The following is a 20,342-nucleotide window of genomic DNA, read 5'->3' on the forward strand; positions in this document are numbered from 1 at the left end:
AAGTCACTCCCCAGTTGCTCCAACTTTCGCACACAGAGACCTAGTGGGGGTCTGTTGATGTTTGCGCTCACAAATCACAGAGGTCTCCCAAACCCTTCTTTGGGCTATAAGATGGAGACCCCCTGTTGCTTTGAGGACCATGATGGGTGAGCTCGGTGTGGAGAGATGACTATATGTGTGAAGTTGTTATTCAGGACTAACGGCTGGCTGGGGACCCTTGGATGTGGCCTCGTGTGTTATTTCAGATCCACGTCAGAGCTCCGAGGCTCGCTGGCCTCACCCGCGGACTCAAAGGAGGGCCTGTCATATCCATCAGGGTCCTCCAATAACCGACCGGCTGCCTGCTGTTCTAGATGGACAGTGCACTTTTGTTGCGGCGAGAGCATTTCAGCAGCAGGGACTCCCACCTACGTAAGATGGACGCCACCCAAAAGCATGCCAAGGAGGGATGGAGGGAGGGGAAGCACCCTGTGACTAAAAAAAAGGTCATTTGTAGGTTAGCGCTACGCCCAATGTACTCTATGGCTTCCCAGGTTTAACAGCCTGTCTCTGGGGGGAACTGCTCGGAGGAATGATTTATGGCCAAGGATGTGACTTAGAGCTGGTCGGAGGTTCGAGGGACCCCACGGTCCCAAAGGACCGGCAGGGATACAGAGGGTTGCAATATGTCTGGACGCATACACACACGCACGCACACACACACACACACAGAGAGAGCTAGGCCGATAAAAACACACACACACACACACACACACCTCTTTAATAATGTTAGTTCAAGAAACATATGTGTATACACAGTAAGCACCCACGTCAGGATTCATTGTTAGATATGCCTCTTGAGGCTCCTACCTGCAAGATCTTCTTTAGACGAGGCCATGCGTGGTGAACTATTTCCTGGCTCAATCTTCAGAGACAACCTATAAACCATACAAAGCAAAGAGATATTCAAAATCCACTGCACATTTGTTTCCCTCAATGTAGCCAAGTACTTTTTATCCTGGATAAATGGGGATCATTATTAGACATCACATCAGCCAATGACTGAGTGGTCCTTCAGTGTACCTCGACAATATTTATGGCAGTGCAGCACTCTTCCAAATCTGTACCCTTAAAATAGTGAGACCCTTTTATTTGATTCTCTTGGGGCTCACACAGCAGCTCTGTTTATTATGTTTGGACTCGAAAAATGAAAGTCAAACTGATAAATGCAAGCGTTTATGCTCATAAATGTGAACATGTATTCAAATAATTGACAATTGTTTTATAGTGTGTAGAAACCTAATATTTCTTTCCATAAATGCAGCTTAAAATATCCAGCTCCCTTTAGGCTCCTAATTCTTACACTAAAAGATATATTCCATGTTGTCATCATTTCATAAATCGATTATCTTTGTAATTATCTTTCTAATTATCGCATAAAAACAGTTAGGAAAAGCCTCATTCCATCCACGAAACAGTGCAACAATGACGGGCAAATTATCAAGGATAAATAACAGTATATCTCAAGAGGCAGTTTTAGGACAATCATAAATAATCCGATTCAACCAATATCACAGTAATTTCATGCTCCATTGAGCTGAGCAGTAATTATTTGAGGCATGCTACTGTTCAGAAAAAAGTGAATACAGAAAATTAATTGCAAATGGCCCATCATTTTTAAGTCAAATTGAAATTACCACCACACCATGGTCTTCAGCTGTATCTATGTCACAACGATTTACTGAGGAGTGTCGCAACATCTGACAGCATATCATAAACAATGTGGAAAAAGTCCATCTAACCAGACTAGAATGTGACGGACAGGCAAATGGTTTTTAAATGTCCAATGTGCGTCCATGAATTACCCCTTAAAATTAATCCAACCGTAAATTTGAGGGCTAGGACTTGGCCTTTATATTAACAGTTGTCCAACTTTCCTTCTGTAAGTCTTGTTTTCATTCCAAGGACATCGCGAAAACCACAGGGAATCTTTATCCACAGTTTAAGGAGAAGTTGAGAGAAGTCACAAATATCAGATGTGTCGTGTGTGGAACAGAACCACTGAATATAAATGGGAATTTGATGACCAATATAAAAACAGCATCAAAACACTTTGAAACAAATGCTCTCAAAATACTCATTGCTGATAGTCACTACAACCATAAATTAAATTATAAAGAAATAAATAATTCTGATATATTTCAGCGATTGCAAACTTTTATCATTTACGTTTATATTAACATTTACAGGTGCATTTAAACCAAAAGTCTTTCCACTGACCGGCCGAAATGTTCTGGGCACAGTGTCTCCCCATTACACCAGCACCTGGGCACCGTTTAACATGGGAAGGGTCCAGACAGTGGCCAGCATGGTTTCCTCAGTAGAGTTACACGAGTGTGCCCGCACAGTAGAACCAGTCAAGTGCATTTTAACAATGTACGCTTTCTACTCTCTAATTATGCCGGCAGAGCTTATCACTCCGTATCGGTTACTAGCCACCAAGCTAGTGAAGCAGAACCAAGAGTCGTAAAGAAAACAGTGGTCCTATGCAATGAGAGTCAAAAACAGACTATATATTTGATATTGGCTTCTATCCTACCCAATGGACAACACATGGAAGATGTAAAATCCATCGTCCATGAAAACCTCACGATCTGGCATTGCTGGTGCTTTTCTCCACTGGTTGAAGTAAAGGAACTGACCATTTGTTCCACTTTCTGTAAAAACAACATGGAGACTTCTGTTTGCACTGCTCAAGTGTGAGGTTGTGGATGGGGGCCTGAGAAACTGTACATACATGGCAGGAGGGTTAGATGGCCAGGAAGAGTTACAAAGTCCCAGACTTTTCCAGGAGGAAAGCGAGGCACTCGCTAGACCACAACTATTCTTGTAAAGACACGACCAGACATATCAAATCCATTGGAAAATTGTTAATTCAGAGAAAGTATGGAAAAAGCCTTTACTGATGCGTAAAACAGCAGGCTCTCCCAGCGCAGTAGCCTCTGCTACTGCGCCAATTTCCTAATTAACTCTCGAGATCTCCAGGCGTAAACAACCCGCCTGGTCCTCCGGCACCCAAGCAATCAGGTGTACTCAAATAGACATGGTTCACCTTGTTTGAGTTCTGCTAAATGCTAGAGCATGGTGTGACCGAGAGAAACAACAGCATGGTCTGCTTCAAGAGGTTACAGCGCATTCCATGTCCCTGTGTGACCCACAGTTTGGTCTCACTATGACGACATGTGAGGATGGCTTTGGCCTTCGCAGCAATTGTCAAGTTTTTTTTGCACGACACATGCAGAGGGTTGGTTAAATTGACAAAGCAGCAGAGAATGGAGTAGCCTCTTCACAATGTTTCTGGAGAAGTGCAGCTGAAAAGGTCATGTCATGAAGATTTTTCAGCGTCTCTGCCCTCAAAATCAAACATCACACCTCATTAATTCACTGAGTGTGGTACAAGAATGCAGTCATAGTGCTCGTCAGGGGGGTGGAAAGTTTTGCGTTTGGGTCTTTGTCCAGTGGAGAGTGCTACAGCAATATTTATTCCTCGTCTCTGTGTGTAAACATAAGTAGATACTGACTGCATGAAACAATTGTGTATGACGTATTGAAATAACAAAAATTGAAATAACATTGAAATTAACTGTTTTTTGTCTTTTCCCGTAACCAATGTAACTAATATTAACACATTTGTTCATATTAGTTAGGGTTTGAGTGGATGGAATTTAAAAAAACACACTTTTTCTCTTTGTGAGTAAACACTGTTCACACAATGCAAGTGTGAATGAGATGAAAGCAATGAGAAGGACGTTTCTAAGTAACATCACTACTAAGGAACTACACACTATTGTAACTAAGGAAAACACATTCCTATTTACAAGAGACATCCTCCAACATCTTGTTTTGCAAGAACTGTAATCATTGGAGATGAGGTTCATTCAGGGTCAGTGGAGATAAGAAAGGCTGTATGTTGCACCTAATGAACAGCATTTCGACCTGCAAATGACAAGGAGGATAGAGTCTTGTGCTCAGAACCACCCAGCCAGCTGCTGACAATAATACAGCTCAATAAAATTAACACTAGTACAAATGGATTATGAGGGAGATTGCTAGAGGGACATTATTCAGCGACAGAATAATAAAAACATCAGCTGCCAGTGCTGCGATTCTCCAAAAGAAAACAAGATGCAGACAGATGGAAAAATCCTGCATTTTTTTCCAAAGTGAAGAAAAATATGATTGTGTCACTGCGCCCGGGCATTCCACTATTGAAAATGTTTTTCCTACGGCTGTGCCTTCCTATTTTTTTTTTTTTTTCAGATTTTCTTCTGACCACATCAATGCAACAATTGTTTGACAGACCTGACCCGTGTTTCCTGTCTCTCCTTCCGCTTCTCCCCCCCAGTCCCCGGCACCCTAAATCACTTTCATTATCTCAGCTGGCTCCCAGGACTCCATGCCTGTGGCTCCCGCCTCAAAGGCCCATCTTAAGAGAGCCATTACGCGGGTGCTCGGGGTTGAGCGGCCTTCCCCCGTTTGGTTCGGGCTCGCACCCACTTACTTGAAGTTGTCATCCTCCACAAACTTCTGAAGTTCCTCAATGTAGCGCACTGACATCAAGTACTTCTGCACATGGGGAAGGGTCACAAGGTGATCTGTCAGACAGCAGAGGAAAGAGAGGGAGAGAGAGAAAGAGAGGGAGAGAGAGAAAAAGAGAGGGAGAGAGAGACAGATTGAGGAAAACAGATGGTTGGACACAGAAAAGCACCAAAAAAACCCTTGAACAAGCCCTCTCTAAAGGCAGAAGTCTAAAGGGAGAATTTCACGCTGGTTGCCGTCAGGGGGAATGGTTATGATTAAAGACAATTAGCCCATAATAATCATCCTGCTCATTTCTTTCCCCTTCCTTTTTTCCTACTGCTCCCTCGGCCCAAATGGATCTAATTGGTGCAGCCAACTGAGTGTGTTGGGGCTCAGCGAGACGTCCGAGGGGCTGTGCGGCCGTGTCAGAGGTGCTCTTCGAATGACATCACCCACGTGTGTCCACTGCACATGTGCCCAGGCTTCTGGACCCCGGCTGCATCCTGCTCAGGCTCTTCCTGGGCTCAGCGCTGGCAAATTGGCATGTCCAAAGCTGCTCAGTGTCCCGTGCTGGAGGATTACTTTATTTAGACAGGACGATGAGGCAATCGTTGTAACGGAACCTGACACCACAGCGCTCTCGTGCCCAGAAACAAATGTCTACTTTGCCCCCCTTCTCTCCTTCTCTCTTCGCCTTTGTGTATTCAACTGTCTCCGAATTGTGATCGTTCCACCAAGCAGGGGATTTGAAATGAAAATGAACTCTGTAAACATTATTGAGACTCTTTCGGGTTCAGGTACCGTGAGCATTTCCTGTTGCACTTCTTCAAAAGCCAGTGTTTTGTTGTCTCTCTCTTTCTCTCTCAAAAAAAGAGTCAGAATTTAAATGATGAGCCCCGTCTATAGGCCTGCCAGAGCTTAGAACAGCCATCCAAAGGTGGGGTGAAACTAGGGATAGGAGCTTTACAAATGGACAGGATTGCGAGCCAGCTCCTACCTCCACAGGACTCCAGAAGGGTCTTCGGCGAACACGAAAAACCCCAATGAAACATGAGATGTCCAACAATCAAGAACATGGGACGAATTAAGGAATGAAATTACGTAATACGCTGGTAGTACAAATCTCGTTTTGAGAGAACACAGACACACACAGACACACACAGACACACACACACACACACACACACATACGCGTCCAACGGCCTGGAGGACAGAACAAGGCAAAGAAACGTGCAAAAGGGGAAGAATTTTCAAACAAGTCTGACATGAGCCACTGCTCCGTTAGCAGAGGCAGCTCACATTAAAAACTACTGTACATGCAATCACATCTCATTTATCACTCTAATTATCCAGCTAATTAAAGCATACACACTGTACATGTTATCTCACATTACGTTATGAGCTGCCCAAAACAATGAATGTTTCATCTGGGGGCTCATAGGAGTACACTAACCGTACTTGCTGGACACCTGGAGATCTGAGATCACCCGCAGAAGATTGTTCATCTGATTGGTTCTCTGCTCCGTCTCTAAGATGCTGTCTGACGCGGGATAGGCCGAGTCGATGTAGATCATGTCCAGGAGGTACATCCCTGTGGAGGAGCATCAGCGAACAAAGGTCAACACCTTCCCACAAAGCACCGAAACACGAGGGGAAACTTTTACGGCATCCTCAGTTCCAAGTGTTTTTTCGTGTCGGCAGGTTTTTCTCATTTTCAGTTCATGCATTAACACAAAACGTCAAAGCAATCAGCTGGCAGGAAACACAACCGAACATGTCCATAACAAAACTTCCAATGGCCAACATTCTATAACAGCTCATTAATTTAACTTTTATTGAGCGTTCCTTTAGAAAGAAAGAAAAAACACACTTAATCTTTCTCAAAGGATTAAATCTATCTTTTAAGAGGTTACATATTGTAATCTTGCCTGCCAGAGCACGATTTACCTCACCTTTCTATAACATGTCTTAAAATCTGCACCGTGCTGTTGACCGCAGCACAGAACAAACAATGCCGCTGGGCTTTGAGTAAACTATTAACAGTTCTCCTGTAAAGTCAGAGGGAAATTATTTGAGAACGAGCGAGGGGAAAAACAGAACATAAATCACAAAAGCAAAGCAAAGGGGAAAATATCCGAGAACTACTTCAGGTTGTAGCCTTCATACAAAAGTGACTGTGCACAGATGAACTTGGATCTCCAACATAATGCATTTCTTTCCAATGTGTCTACTGAAAAGCTCTTAAACGACCAAGGGGAATGAAAGAGCTATGCAGCATCGTCTCATGGAACAAACAAATAGGCAGGACGTGGCGTCTGAAAATGAAAGATCTTAGAAGTAGGACTTGAATGTGCCTTATTAACTTAAGTTTGGGCTTGCACTTGTTGCACATTTTTTAAATACTTACAGTCCACGTGCCATAAAAAAAAAGAATCCAAAATTGCATCCAAAATTGTGCCTCATAACTTTCATGTGGATGAAATCAAAACAGCTACATACAATACAGCTCAGCTCTAATACACACAAAGGGCTTTGGGGCAACTCCTACTTGGGAAATCTATTCCATATGAGCTCATAGGAACTCTAATATGTCTAAGCATAGCACAATTATGCCAAAGTAGACGCTTTACGAGAGTCTCAGGCCTGTGAGGCGGCTGTCATCAGGGTGGGGGTGAGGGATAAACATAATTAGTCAAGTTGAAAAAACACATTTGACTGTAGGGGTACGGACCGGCTCTCCAGAACAGGGAACAGGGTCACGTCGTTGCCTTGAGCTACAACTTCCAAAACATGTCGCGTGTTGGGGGGTTATGAATGGTCTTTGTGTGTATGTGTGTTTGTGTTTCTATGTGTGTTTATGTGAGTGTTTGGGTTTCTCTGTGTGTGGGGGAGGGGGTCTGTGTGGATGGGTGAGCATTGGCAATGTAAATATTGTAAATAAAGATGTGGATGAGACTGCCTTTCTTTGGTTGTCATGGAGTCCATCGTCACAAGGATACTTTAACTCTATCATGGCTTAGGTTGAGAGGGGCTTTGATTGTCTCACTCTGGAAAGGAGAATATGTATGGATGTTTTCAGAATGAATGATTAATTGGTTGTTGGCTGAAAAACCTGTAAGCACATGCCACATGCCTTGTGAGTGAACAGAATGTGTTATATAGGTACAGTACAAGACCACTGCAATCATCTCTGTCCCCCACAGTGCCAAATTATGTAGCTGAGCAAACAAGATCAGGATTAGGATTGTGGATTGTGATGCAGTGGTTGAGCAACTGCAAGTTAAAAGGACTCCATTCCCTTGTTGGTGATGAAGGCCAATATGGCCGACACCTACTCCAGTGTTCATCACCAATTATTACTGGCACCGCACGTAGTGCAGCTTTGCCTCCTCGTGAGTCACTGAAAAGCCCCACCGCCACACAATGGAAAAGCACATTGTGTACACGCGTCACCAGACGGAACATTCACAACTGTACCAGATGCAAAATACACAACTCCTCCAATCCAGAGAGAATAATAACGAGTCTGTCTACTTCCTCGTGTCTGCTCTGCTTTTTCTCTGTCACATTTCACTTCAAAAGGCGTGTATTCCATGTGATTGGAGACTTGAAGAAAGCCAGTGCTGGTTAGATCCACTTAGGAAAAGGAAAACATGCATGGAAACAAAATCAATCGTGACCGTAACAACAGGATAATGAGGTCCACTGGTTCATTATTAGCAAAGCCAGCAGCCTCTCCACAGTGCCAGTCTGAGGGGGTGAGTTGTTGAGTGGCCGTGGTGATGTCAGCCTTCGAGACGTCTCAATGGTGGTAAGTCCCTCAGCACTTGACCAAATCTCATCGCCTTTATCAAATGTAGACTGTGCTGATTTGGTTAAACCAAAAATTTCCAAAACAATCATGGAACCAATATTGTCCGTATTGTTTGGCGTCTAGTCAGACTTGACTAGATGAGTGTAACTGTATAAGACTTTCTTTGAGTTGCGTGTTAGTCAATGATGGTGAAGACAGAGCCAGGACAAAAAGCAGGCTCTGAGAGCCATGTTGGAGAGGCCTGTGAAGTCCAAGAGACAACATGTCCTGCATTCACTCATCCTTCTCTCACCATCCCAGCTGTCCCCATGATGAGTCTCATCACAATCAGCTCCATCCAGGAATGGCAGGAGCAGATTGCAGATGACCGAGGATGAGTCACTGTTTCCCAGTTTGTCAAGGCCATGTTTGTTTAAAAAAAAAAAAGAGAAAACAGACAACGAACTTGTATTTGCAAATGGTGGTGGTCTCTGCTTTGAGCTATCCATTGGGTAATTTCAGGTGCCTTCCAAAACAATCTCATTCGCAAGGAGGACGATGAGCTCAACATCTCGCAACACCAAAAGACTTCTCTCTAGACACCAATTTCTGCCAATTTCACAAATGGATGAGATATTCCATCAAGTGGTGGTCGGAGTTCAATACTAGAATGCTCGGCGCCTTTTGGCTGGCCTGTGCTTGTGTCACATGCATCATTAGAAGAAAAAACCTCACTGGAACAAGGCTGTTGTCCTCTGGATAATTTTACGGTTTCATTATCAGTATATATTGTGTCCAGTGTCCTGTCTCCAACCAGACTCTCTGGTTGAGAGACATTGAGTGTCTGTATTATTTCAAGCATTATATTGACATCATGACATATTCAGTCTGCATGAGTCAGCATTCATTTATTTACCACTAACACACACAAAAGCTATTTGTAAATGTTCAATAATATAGAATTGCAACATAAGGTTGTTTAGATTTTGCTTTGACGTGGCAAGTCTCTCAATCTCTCACATACACTGACAAAGGGAGTCTAGTCAAGTCTTCCCTTCATGTATCCTTTTTAAAACATTCTAGAACTGTTGAGCAAATATGACAGAATGAGATCAACTGCTGGAATAAAGTGAGGTACTGGAAAACAAAACAGGCCTAAAACTGGAATAAGGTCAACCACCTCACTTGGACTATTGAGTAGAAAAAAATATCAATTAGTTTATAACTGCAGCAATAAGGCAGACTGTTGAAAGAAAGTCAAAACCACGGTTAGCATTACAGAGAGAACCTCCTAAGACTTTAATAGCCTTTGGAGATGTGCAGCAACGTGGCCGCCTGTAGCGTCCTGGGACTGAGGCCCACCCAGGCAAAACAGTGAGCTCACCCCTCACATCATCGGCCCAGATGGCTTTCAGTGTCACACAGTGGCCCTCAAACACCACCAAATCCTCACCAAATCCCTCACTCACAGTCTCACACAACAGAGCCCTCTCCCTAATGTACCACTCAGCACACACAAGTGTAAAATTACAAAAGGACACCACTGAAGAACTGATATGGGACACACCATGTGACGCATGGCTTCATGACACAAATCAGTGCATTTTACACTGAATCTGGATACAGCTGTCAAAATTGGAGACTGTGCAATGATATTGTACACCAACAAAGACTATATACCAAGCCAAGGTTACAAAAATATGCAAATGCATATTAATTTGCAACTAAAAAAACACATGGAACATATTGCTATTATTTCCGTGACAACATGCTTTCCTGTGTTAGGTGATGACAGGCAACATCTGTTCAGCATTCAGCCTGAGCACTGCACATTATTAATCAGCATCAAGCCATCAAAGGATGAGTAGTTAATTAAATAGTCAGACTCCTTCACCCATATGAACAACATCAAAGAGTCAAATACACACACACACACACACACACACACACACACACACACACACACACACAGCCAAGGTGAAACGTATTAGCCCAGGCACACAACTACCCCTGACATCACATGCAGATCACGTCCCACTTCACTGGCTCCTCTCTATTTTAACCGCTAACTCCACCGTCTACCCCGAACCTCTACCGACGCATGAACTGCACTGGCTTTAGCGCATTGCTCAGACGTATCGCACCACGGCCCGACTGATGGCTTAATGAGCCAACGTCCTGAAGTGTATCAGCGGCCAAGGGGCTGACGTCACAGTCAGAGAGCAGAAGCCCCGTGGCAAAAGATCAAACATGCGAGATGATAATTACTCCATAGTGAACAGATGTAAACGCTTCCCTCAGAAATGCTCAACAGACAGTGAGTGGATAAATGGATTAAGCACCAAGGTAGAGAGACCAATGACACTTGGATGAAAGACATCTGCTGGCTGTGGCCCTGAAAATTGGACGCAGCCGGGCAAAAAAAAAAAAAAAGGCAAATTTTCCAATGGGGAGCACTCGACCACTTTTGACAGCTGTTTGAAAAATAGCGCTCCTGAAGGAAAACAGGGCAAGCATAATGAAAGTGTCGATACAAAAACAGGGCACGGATAATGAAAGGGATTTGGGCCCGCTGGGCCCATAAAAGGTGAAAACAGATTGATTGAACCCTTACTTCAGCAAAACAACACAATGTTTCTACTTCAGGTTAATGGATACAGCTTTCCACATTCCAGGTTTAAAATTGGAAATAGCCGGCGTGTCCCCAGCACAAAGGTACGCCTCTGGCCTCAGACTGACCTCCAGATCTGACCTATCATTTCAGCTGATGTAGTGTCTGTTCATCTTCATTCTCCCTCCTGGTCTCAGCAGGTGAGGAGGTGCAGAGAGACAGGAAATGAGGTCATATAAGAGGAGCTCTGCCAAAGGCCCATACATCTCCCTCATAAAGGTGCCTTCCTGGTTTGGACGTATTGTATCTGGCATCGGCAACTGGCACGCACATCGGATGCTGATGTGTCATAATGATGACCGTCAATACAGATTCCCTCTGGAGAGGTGTGTGGATTCCGGGCATCCAGTGTACCTGGGACCAGTGTGGGAGGTCACTGGGGCAGGAGAACAGCAGCAAATTCTGTCTCCAGAATAGACCAGAGAACACCTCACACTCGCTCTCTCTCTCAGCATGCAGAAGGACAAAAAAGATCCATGTGGACACAGAGCAGGGTGAGATGTACTGAAAACATGGCAATACCATGAGGCAAATCTACCATTGTGTGTGTGTGTGTGTGTGTGTGTGTGTGTGTGTGTGTGTGTGTGTGTGTATGTGTATTCCCAGTGGGGCTCAGAACCAGTGTTCCAACATATGAAACAGAAGTCACACAACTAGCATCTACCAGTGAGGTTAAACCAGTGAGGTTAAACAAACTCATTTACATATTCAAAACAAGCCAAAGACACAGCTCAGCCCCTGTGGTGAAAGCGTTCGGTCTGGTCTGAGTTTTCCATCAAGCGCGACAACACTGCGGTTTGAATTGGCATATTTCTGGCCCAAACTGATGACAGTGCCGGCATCCGCTGACTCGGGCTGAATGAAGGACACACATGAGTGAGTCCACACACTCACTCCACGCGCTGGTGGAGAATGCTGTCGGCAGCCAACCAAAAACAGAAACAACCCCCACTGACTGTGGGCAGGAAAGAATGCCTGTCCAACCCACTTAAAGCTCAACACAGCTTGAACCAAAGACGGAGGATCTGTAGATATCAGAGCTGGGTAACTACTTATGGTAATAGGGATGGACTTGAAGCCAAAGCATCCATCTTCAGTTTTCGGTACCCATATGATGCTACTGTATGGTGCTGCTTTACCTTCTGTTGGGGGAGGATACTCAGAAGAGGAGTAGGGTTGTTAGCTTAAAGCAGGGGTCGCCAACTGGCGGACTACAGTCTGAATCAGGACAGCAAGAGGTTTCTATCTGAACTGGCCTTTTGATACGATGACAAAAAGGAGCTATTTTGTCATTGAATACATTTCTTAACATGCAAAACGAGACAAGTATGTGTTTGGCATTTAGATTTAGGGAGATGGTATAGCCTAACACCTCCGTTCACAAATGTTGTGTTAGCTTCTCTCACTTGAAAAAGTGATTACGATGTTATGTCTCAAAAATCAATGATTTTGCTTCTTAAAATCCTTCACAATCTCTTCAGATAGTGCATTGCAGATGTCTTGGGGTGTGCAGGGCTTGTACACACATTTTGGCCTGTCAAGTCTCCTGAGTGGATCTTAGAGCGTGTTAGAGCGGAAGTTTGCTCCGTAAATCCCAGGGACTGTTGGCCACCTGTGGCGGGGAGTCTCAGAGTGTGTCACACAGTGTGGGGTTTGCTGTGGAGTGAGCCTATGCGACAGCTGAGGGGGCTTAACACACGCCACACTGCTGCACTGATGGAATCGGATCTTGCTCACTCTCTCCCACACACACACACACACACCCACACGCACGCACACACACACACACACACACACGCACACACAAATCAATCACAAACAAGTTAGAACACTCTAAGAACTCTAAGAAACATGCTAGATTACCAGAAACACAGTGAGTTGCATGTTAATATGGTGCTATGCAAGAAACCACAAAGACCCGTTATGGATTCCGCAAAGCTCAACAGCACCATCCAGATCTTGATTATGAGGTTCTCTCATAGTAATTGGACTGACCATTGCAATCCACACCATTTAATGGCCCTTACTGTATAATGAAACTGCATTTCAATCAGTGCGTCCTGAGTCATTGGAGCAGCTGTCTGAGAAAGGAAGGGATGTAGGTCCTGTTAGCCGTAGCCAGGTTGTGTAAGAGTGCACTAGAAGGGCACGAGGATTGGTGTAATGGCCGAGGTTATAACTCTGGGTGGACAGGATGACAGTTATTGCTACTTAGTGAGTTGTGGAATGAGCAGAGGGGCAGGTTCAAGGAGGAGGACAGAGCTTGTGGCCATAAGTCTGAGGTGTCGGCTATGGACGCCGGAGGAGGCCGCAAAGCTACACTGTGGGACACCGCCTGTGTATGAGCTAAGTGGTACTGCCGGCCGTAGCAAATCTTGATGGCCATTCACTTGGCTATCCATGGCAGGTACACCCAAACCTGTGACACCTAACCATAGCAAAGCCAAAAGAATGACAAATTCGGCAATCATTTGGGCCCAGTGGATGTGTAATTGCAGCACTTTCCAATCATAATGGCAAAGGTATACATATGTACTAGCCTGGTTTGGATTGGAGGACCTCCAGTGATGAACAGCAGTGTTGGCTGGCCAGGCCTGCCCTGCACTGGGCTTCATAATGCTGGGGCTGTTTGGCCTCCCGCAGGTAATGAGCTGACATCATGCCTGGCGTCTCTCTCACTATTAAGGATGGGCAGAAGAAAATGGCCTATGTTTATATGTTTTTATAATCACAGTAGCACTAAAGGAGAAAATGGCTGCGGTAATTTCAGCTCGTTAACCTATGTCTCCCAGCTAGTTTAAAAAGAGAGGAGTTGAGATCTTAACTGTTCTCCCATTTAGGGCGAAAGACTCACTTTTGCCCCCCTCCCTCCATGCTACTTCTACTCCCGGGAACGTTTTTTATGATAATTTTTTTGCCCCAGAATGCCAAGCCCTTCCAGGCAGGGGAGTCTGGGACTCCTGTGGAGGGGTAATAAAAACAACCCTGCGGAGCGCTCACCACGAGGGGCCCGCACGGCTCCGCAAACGCCCCCACCCATATGCCCCCCCCACCCCTCCCTCAACACCTTCAATGTGGGTAGGGTACCCCATTTTTGGAAAAAAATAAATAAAAATAAATAAAAAAAACACAACAAAATGTGTGTGGTAATCACCCAGCTCACAGTCAAAACACAAAGAGAATCGTATTTACAAATGAGATAGGGGAGACGAGGGAAAACATACAGTGGTATGGAGAAACATATAAACCACAAGCTTTTAGTGCTTTTCCATGTGTTGTCACGTAGTAGAGTATGTCTGGCGGGCTGTCTGGATATCTGCCAGCAAAACTTTTATGAATCTGTATTTCACAAACTCCTCTGAAACTCACCCAGCATGGGTTCACTAATACTGGGTCAGGCCAATGTGATTTTAATTCAGCACGGCCAGGGAAAGTTGTTTCATGAAATGGATTTGTGTGATTTCACCCGAAAGGTTTTACATAAAACAATTCTGCAACCTGTTAGAGTCCTGTGGAGTTCTGTCAGCCGAGAGCATTTCTTGTGATACGCCACCATGACATGAATTCATTGCTACAGAAATCTAGTAAACAAGGTAATTGCTTTAACATTCCAAAGGAAGCCACTCATAGTCAGAACAAAAGATATTTACAGGTCACCGAACATGCCAAACTCTACTCGAACAAATGTCTCCACGACTAGCTGTTGAAATAAGAGCACCTTTCTGGTCCTTTCTGAATGACGAAACACAAGACTCTCCTTTTTCCCCTTTTCTGCTTCGCTAAAACACATGTAGGACAGTAGAGCGGTCATTTTATGTTAATGTCCAGTTCGAAGAGCTGAGTTTGAAGCTGCTCAAAGAAAACGTTTGAGGCTAAAAGGAATGAACAATGAACTCAGCAGCTCACCTCTGGACACACCTGGATTCAGCTTGACCCTGTCTGAGAGGGCCTGTTAAAACAGAAACATGGGGGTCGGCTTTTTGCCAAACATGAAGCCCGTCTTACCCTCTTCATATAAAATCACACACTGTGGGAAAATATACCATGAAAACATTCATACCTGCATACCTGAGGCCTTTCTAAAAAAATGTGTATAATAAAAGTCAATGTGTCCTTTAATATTTGTTACACTTATTGCAATCTAATAAACATAATTTGTTCTTAAATTTTAAATAATATCCACTATAAAATCTATTAAGATACACTAACCTGTATGTGTGTTAGGAAGGGGTGTGTTTTTCTAAAAAAAGAGTTGCGTAGTTCCCCTTTAAATATGATTTTGACATCCCATTAATCAACAAAGTTTCAGCCCACTTACGGTAAGTAATTTGTGACTTCTTCTCAGTTGTCTTTTAATAGAATTCTAACCAGCTCAGGTTGATCAACACTCTCAAGAGATTTCCTATAGCATCAGTGCTAATAATCACATGGTTCTTCCAGGAAATGATAGGGATGCTGGATCAATCTGCGTTGAAACCCGCCTTTGTAATGTTCAAAGAAAATTGTCATAGATCTTTTAATGTGAAGCATACATAAAGAAGTGCTAATACCTTTAAAGATGAACTGAACTGGAATTTGAAGTAAAGGTGATATAACAGATGTATTTTATTTCTTCTCATTGGTACAATGATTAAAATGGCTGCATTTATTAAAAGGGATAAAATTGTACGTTGAAAGTGTTGTTGTTGTTACACGGGCGGCGCCATGTTGGATTTCAACAATCGGCTACGTCACTGGCATGGTAAGCTACTCTGTACTAGCACTAGCAGCCATAGCAGATAATGAGTCTGAGGCTAGCTGACATGGCTGAAGAAACTAACATTAGGCCTAGCTGAGTTACATATTGGCCATAAGCCGTTTATCATAGGCTTGCCTACATCACAAAATCTCATACAAAATGAAAACAAACTAGCGAAACAAAAGCGAACCCTTTAACAGGGGAAATTAATTGGGAATGAATCATACTGAACGCTATTTTGTCAATGAGCAGAAACATACACGACATTCAAACTATTGATAAGATTTGCACTATGGAAACTGGTCTGTAACTTTGGATGAATAAATGCAATTGACTCGCCATATCCTGACTTAAAAAAAACTTTTCTTGCTTACTTTATCGCAAACTTGGTGGGGCAGCTTGTAGTCTTTTTTTAATTCATAGAAGGGCGAGCCCACAGTCTATGTGCCATGGAGCCTAAGTTTCAACTTCGGCTTCATTCACCCAATGCAATCACTGGTCGCAATTACAAAGTCCGGAAAGGTTCGTTCAATTGTTTAAAGTTTTAAGTGCAGTAGCCTATCTGTCCCCTTTGGAATAATATCTCGAAGTAGCCTCAGGTCCAGTGTTAGGCTACCATACGAACCAAACTAGGAAAAGGCTAGCAGCTAAACACCTTGGAAACACTCTTACTGTATGTCAAACTCCACAAGCTTGCACTCCGACCATAGGGAGTATAAACCATGACTCCGACGAGATCACAGATCGATAATAATGCGTTTACTAGCTGGTAACTAAACCACAGCGGGTCTGTAAACAGAATCCAATGTCCCTTTCTACTCACCCTGAAGCCAGTTGTTCACCGTCTCAGGGCAGATTGTTGATGCGAGGGATCTTGTGTGTCTCAGATCTTTCAATGTGAAGCATACATAAAGAAGTGCTAATACCTTTAACCTATAGACCCTTTCAACAATAAAAACAAAAACAATGCTTGAACATTCTATTTGGTTCCCAATCTACTTCCTCTGCATTAAGATAACATATGGAATGTTACAACGGAAGTCTTGTGGAGCCAACTATGATGCTGATAATGGAACTCTCTTGAAAGGGTCTATTCAGAAATCCCACACTGTACACATCAAAATCCATGCTCAGTTACAACCCTTTGAAGAACACAACAAAGGGTTTTAACATACTGGTAATTATGGGGAAAAAATGTGCCCTAGTCTTTGTCAACATACATTAAACAACACACACTTTCGTGCCCTTGTCATCCTAAATGGGAGGAAATCTCTCAGGACTTTTAAGAGTGTAATCCACACACACACAGTGAATCAGTCACATAACCCAAAGCAGAAACAGGTAAGCTTCCCATTCAATACTCTGAACAGGGATTTATTTTTAGGACAGGGAGTATTTTCCTAAACAGAAAAACTGTTCCAAAAGTGTCCAGAATTGTAGAAGATACAGTATACTAATACCTATTTAGTTAAAAACCTTCAGTCAAAGTAAAAGGTTGTGGATATCTGAGCTCAACAGGCAATCAAATGACACCCTTTGCGCTCCTGAAGCATCGTGCTGATTGGCTGGGATTGTTTATGGCTTGATCTGAGCCAGTATGTCTGTTTCCCATTTACAAAGCCAGTGCTTTGTAAGAATACTGTGTTGGGGATGTGTTTAGCTTAACACTAAATGGTCAAATAGAGGACCATGGGGAGCAATTTGTTGAATTTGACAAAAAGGCATGGGATTAGAATTACTGACTTCACCTTTAAATAAACTTAGGCCATGTATGGACATTTGCATGCCTTTTTGTTTAGGTTGTGTTTTTGTGACATATAAAACTGATATGAGTGCAAATAGATGTATGTGTTATTTGTGTAGAAATGGAGTATCTAAGTAATATGAAGCTGTACCCCCAACCCCTCCAAAAAAAAATAAATAAAACAAATAAAAATAAAAATAAAAAAAACAGTGCACTTCTGCAGTTTTGACCAAATGCACTTTCCCCATGCAGTTATCAAAGTCTAAGCCCTGTTACATTCTCTTGAACAAGAGTGAAAATTGAAACTGAATAGCCACAATATCATTCAGCACCCGCGGTTTTTCGGCCATGTGGCGGCCGCCAAGACAGGAGGTCAGCAGGGGATGCTGAGGTTCCCCCAGCACGAGTTGCTGAACTCTCATGGTCGCCCCTCATCTGGTAGCATCATTAAGGGCCAGATCACCACCACCACAACCACTGGGGAGCACAACAGAGGCACTGCGGTATAACTCAGCAAGGAGCCCATATGGAGAGTTAAGGGGGTTTTCTGGAGAGTCTGTTAGAAATGGCAGGCTTTCTTTGGAGACCAATAACAGATTTGGGGAGGGTAGAACCTATTTAAGATAATCGGATTTAGTTTATCGTAGTGAGGTTTTTATGTTCATAGGGGCTATTTTATGTTGCAAAATAAATAAATTCCTTCCTGTGATGAGGCTGTGTATTGGATGGAGTGGTTTTAAGGCACATTGTTCTTTTACCTTTTGCCAAGTGTTTCTGTGTAAGAGCAAAATACAAAACATGTTGTGAGAATAGCCAAACAGGACCAGAGAGAACCAGCCATGCGAGGCTGAGAGGGAAGAGACCTCTGGCTGAACACAAACACTGGCAATCTGAAACTGGGATTCAACTCTCTGAAGGGTTGACCCATGGTGTTTAATCCAGTGAGTCATAAAGGAGTAAGCAATTCCTCTTCAAGTAATAACGTCTGTGTCTTTGTCCGAAAGTCGGAAAAACAAGGGAGAAATCAATTAAAATCATGCTTCAGAGAATGCTCCACAACCAGGGTTTCTACACATTTTCCATTTCAAAATTCCATACTTTTTCCATACTCAAATTTTCAAACTTCGATAGATTTTTTTCTGACCATATTCTAGACAATGGAGTGTTCTACTAGCATTGTGAGGAGCTGTATAATAATATAATGTTTATTATTAACTTGTTAGCCCTCAGAAAACACTTGCCTATTGTTGAATACTTTTCATTGGGGAAGTGTTGTGTTGGAAGGTGCACTCACATTTTTAGTTCTCTATACAGCATAGCCTACATATGTTGGAGACTAGTGCACTGCTGGCAGAGGCCTCAGAAATCACCGTAAACAGTATTATTTGTTTGCAATAACAGTTTATCAGATAATGCAGTATCCATGTCTTGGTAACTTTTACAAAATCAAAAAAGTCTACCAGTGTTTTAGCCAGAAAATAGCAGAGCACAATGGTATAGAGGCGCGTTAATAAACACATACCAGTGCACAATGGTATAGGGGACTGACAGTTAAGCTACACAACAGTAGGAATGGTTCATTATGCATAGAACAGGGGGAAACACAAATTCTCGATTTGGTTCTGACCTGGAAATTACTAAAATCAAATTCCATACTTTTCCAGGTTTTCCATACTGCGTAGGAACCCTGCATAACAGTTCACCAAGCTGGCTGACCCCTTGAAATAGAGGATGGCTGGAGGATGTGCAATCAGCATCTAGACAGTCAAATCATGAAAGTGTTTCACAATATCTTTTGACCAAAAGTCACTGTACAACTGTGCTCCAGTTAAAATGAAGGCATGTGGCCTGCCTTGGGTCATCATTTATCAAACAGACAGACACCCTCTTTTGTGTGCCTGCCTCAGAAGAATCTAGGTGAAAAAGCAGCTCCGTTACTATGGCGCTGACCCCATATACTCGGGAGGGCAAGGGTCAAAGCTTAAATATGGTGGCTGACAAAACATTTCTAAACAACCCCTCTCTCATTAAACATTTTATCTATCCATTCCTTGTATGGGAGAAATGTTGACGCTGGCCGGCTCGTTACCAGAGACAACATGGGAGGAGTGAGCTGGGTCAGAAACATAAAGAAGAACATCAAAGCACTGACCTATCGGGCAAAGAAACAGACAGAGACAACACAGGTTCCAGTTAAATGGTAACTGCCAACAAGCTTTACATATAGGGAAACAACCCCTTTGAAGTTTTTTTGCTTCCACACCTGTTTTCCGAGCGCCTTTCACAGGCGATGATATCACTGGATAAACAGTGCGCTGCTCAGGGATGCTCCTGAAGTTTTCACTGAAGCTTCCTGAGTGATTCAGTGGTCTCAGGATCCCTGCAGTGTCTCCCAGCCCTCCATCCTGGAGGTTTACCAAGAGTCTGGGGTGAATGAAGAAAACCCTCCACCCGCTTCCCCCCCTCCTAACGCCCACCGCCTCCCTCTCCTCCCCAGACCCATGTCATCCGGAGGGACCACTCGTGGTAATGATCTGCCCTTATGTGCCTGGCTACCGTTCCCTGCACAGTCCTCCGCCTTTAGATGAAAACCGCACTCACCCCCGTCCAGAGCCCCGAGTTTTAGTCCCAAGTTTTTTTTTTTTTTTTTTCGATTCCGACAGGGACCAGGCAGCCACGCAGACGTTTCCGAAACAATCCTGGACATGCTCGGAGTCCGTTACTTCATCTGGTCTTTGTGGCAAGGCCCAGAAGCGTTGGCCCGCGCCAAGTTATGACTCCATCTTCAAATCATTTAGTGAGGCAAAGATGGGCATCGAATCAAAGTCTCTAATGC

General features: G+C 43.6%; 1 protein-coding gene across 9 annotated transcripts in view; it reads right to left on the reverse strand.

The window, feature by feature from the left end:
- The window catches only part of LOC125304936 (ras-specific guanine nucleotide-releasing factor RalGPS1-like), an 80,372-nt gene that overhangs the window by 10,087 nt on the left and 49,943 nt on the right, over positions 1–20,342 (reverse strand). For all 9 annotated transcript variants that reach the window (XM_048259480.1, XM_048259474.1, XM_048259481.1 and 6 more), the window contains 3 exons: positions 6,014–6,151; positions 4,541–4,634; positions 850–917 (listed from right to left, as the gene is read on the reverse strand). In XM_048259480.1, the coding sequence (XP_048115437.1) occupies positions 850–917; positions 4,541–4,634; positions 6,014–6,151 (300 nt within the window). The remainder of the gene's footprint in view (positions 1–849; positions 918–4,540; positions 4,635–6,013; positions 6,152–20,342) is intronic.

The sequence above is a fragment of the Alosa alosa genome, chromosome 12, assembly GCF_017589495.1.
Source record: "Alosa alosa isolate M-15738 ecotype Scorff River chromosome 12, AALO_Geno_1.1, whole genome shotgun sequence".
Classification (NCBI taxonomy): Eukaryota; Metazoa; Chordata; class Actinopteri; order Clupeiformes; family Clupeidae; genus Alosa; species Alosa alosa.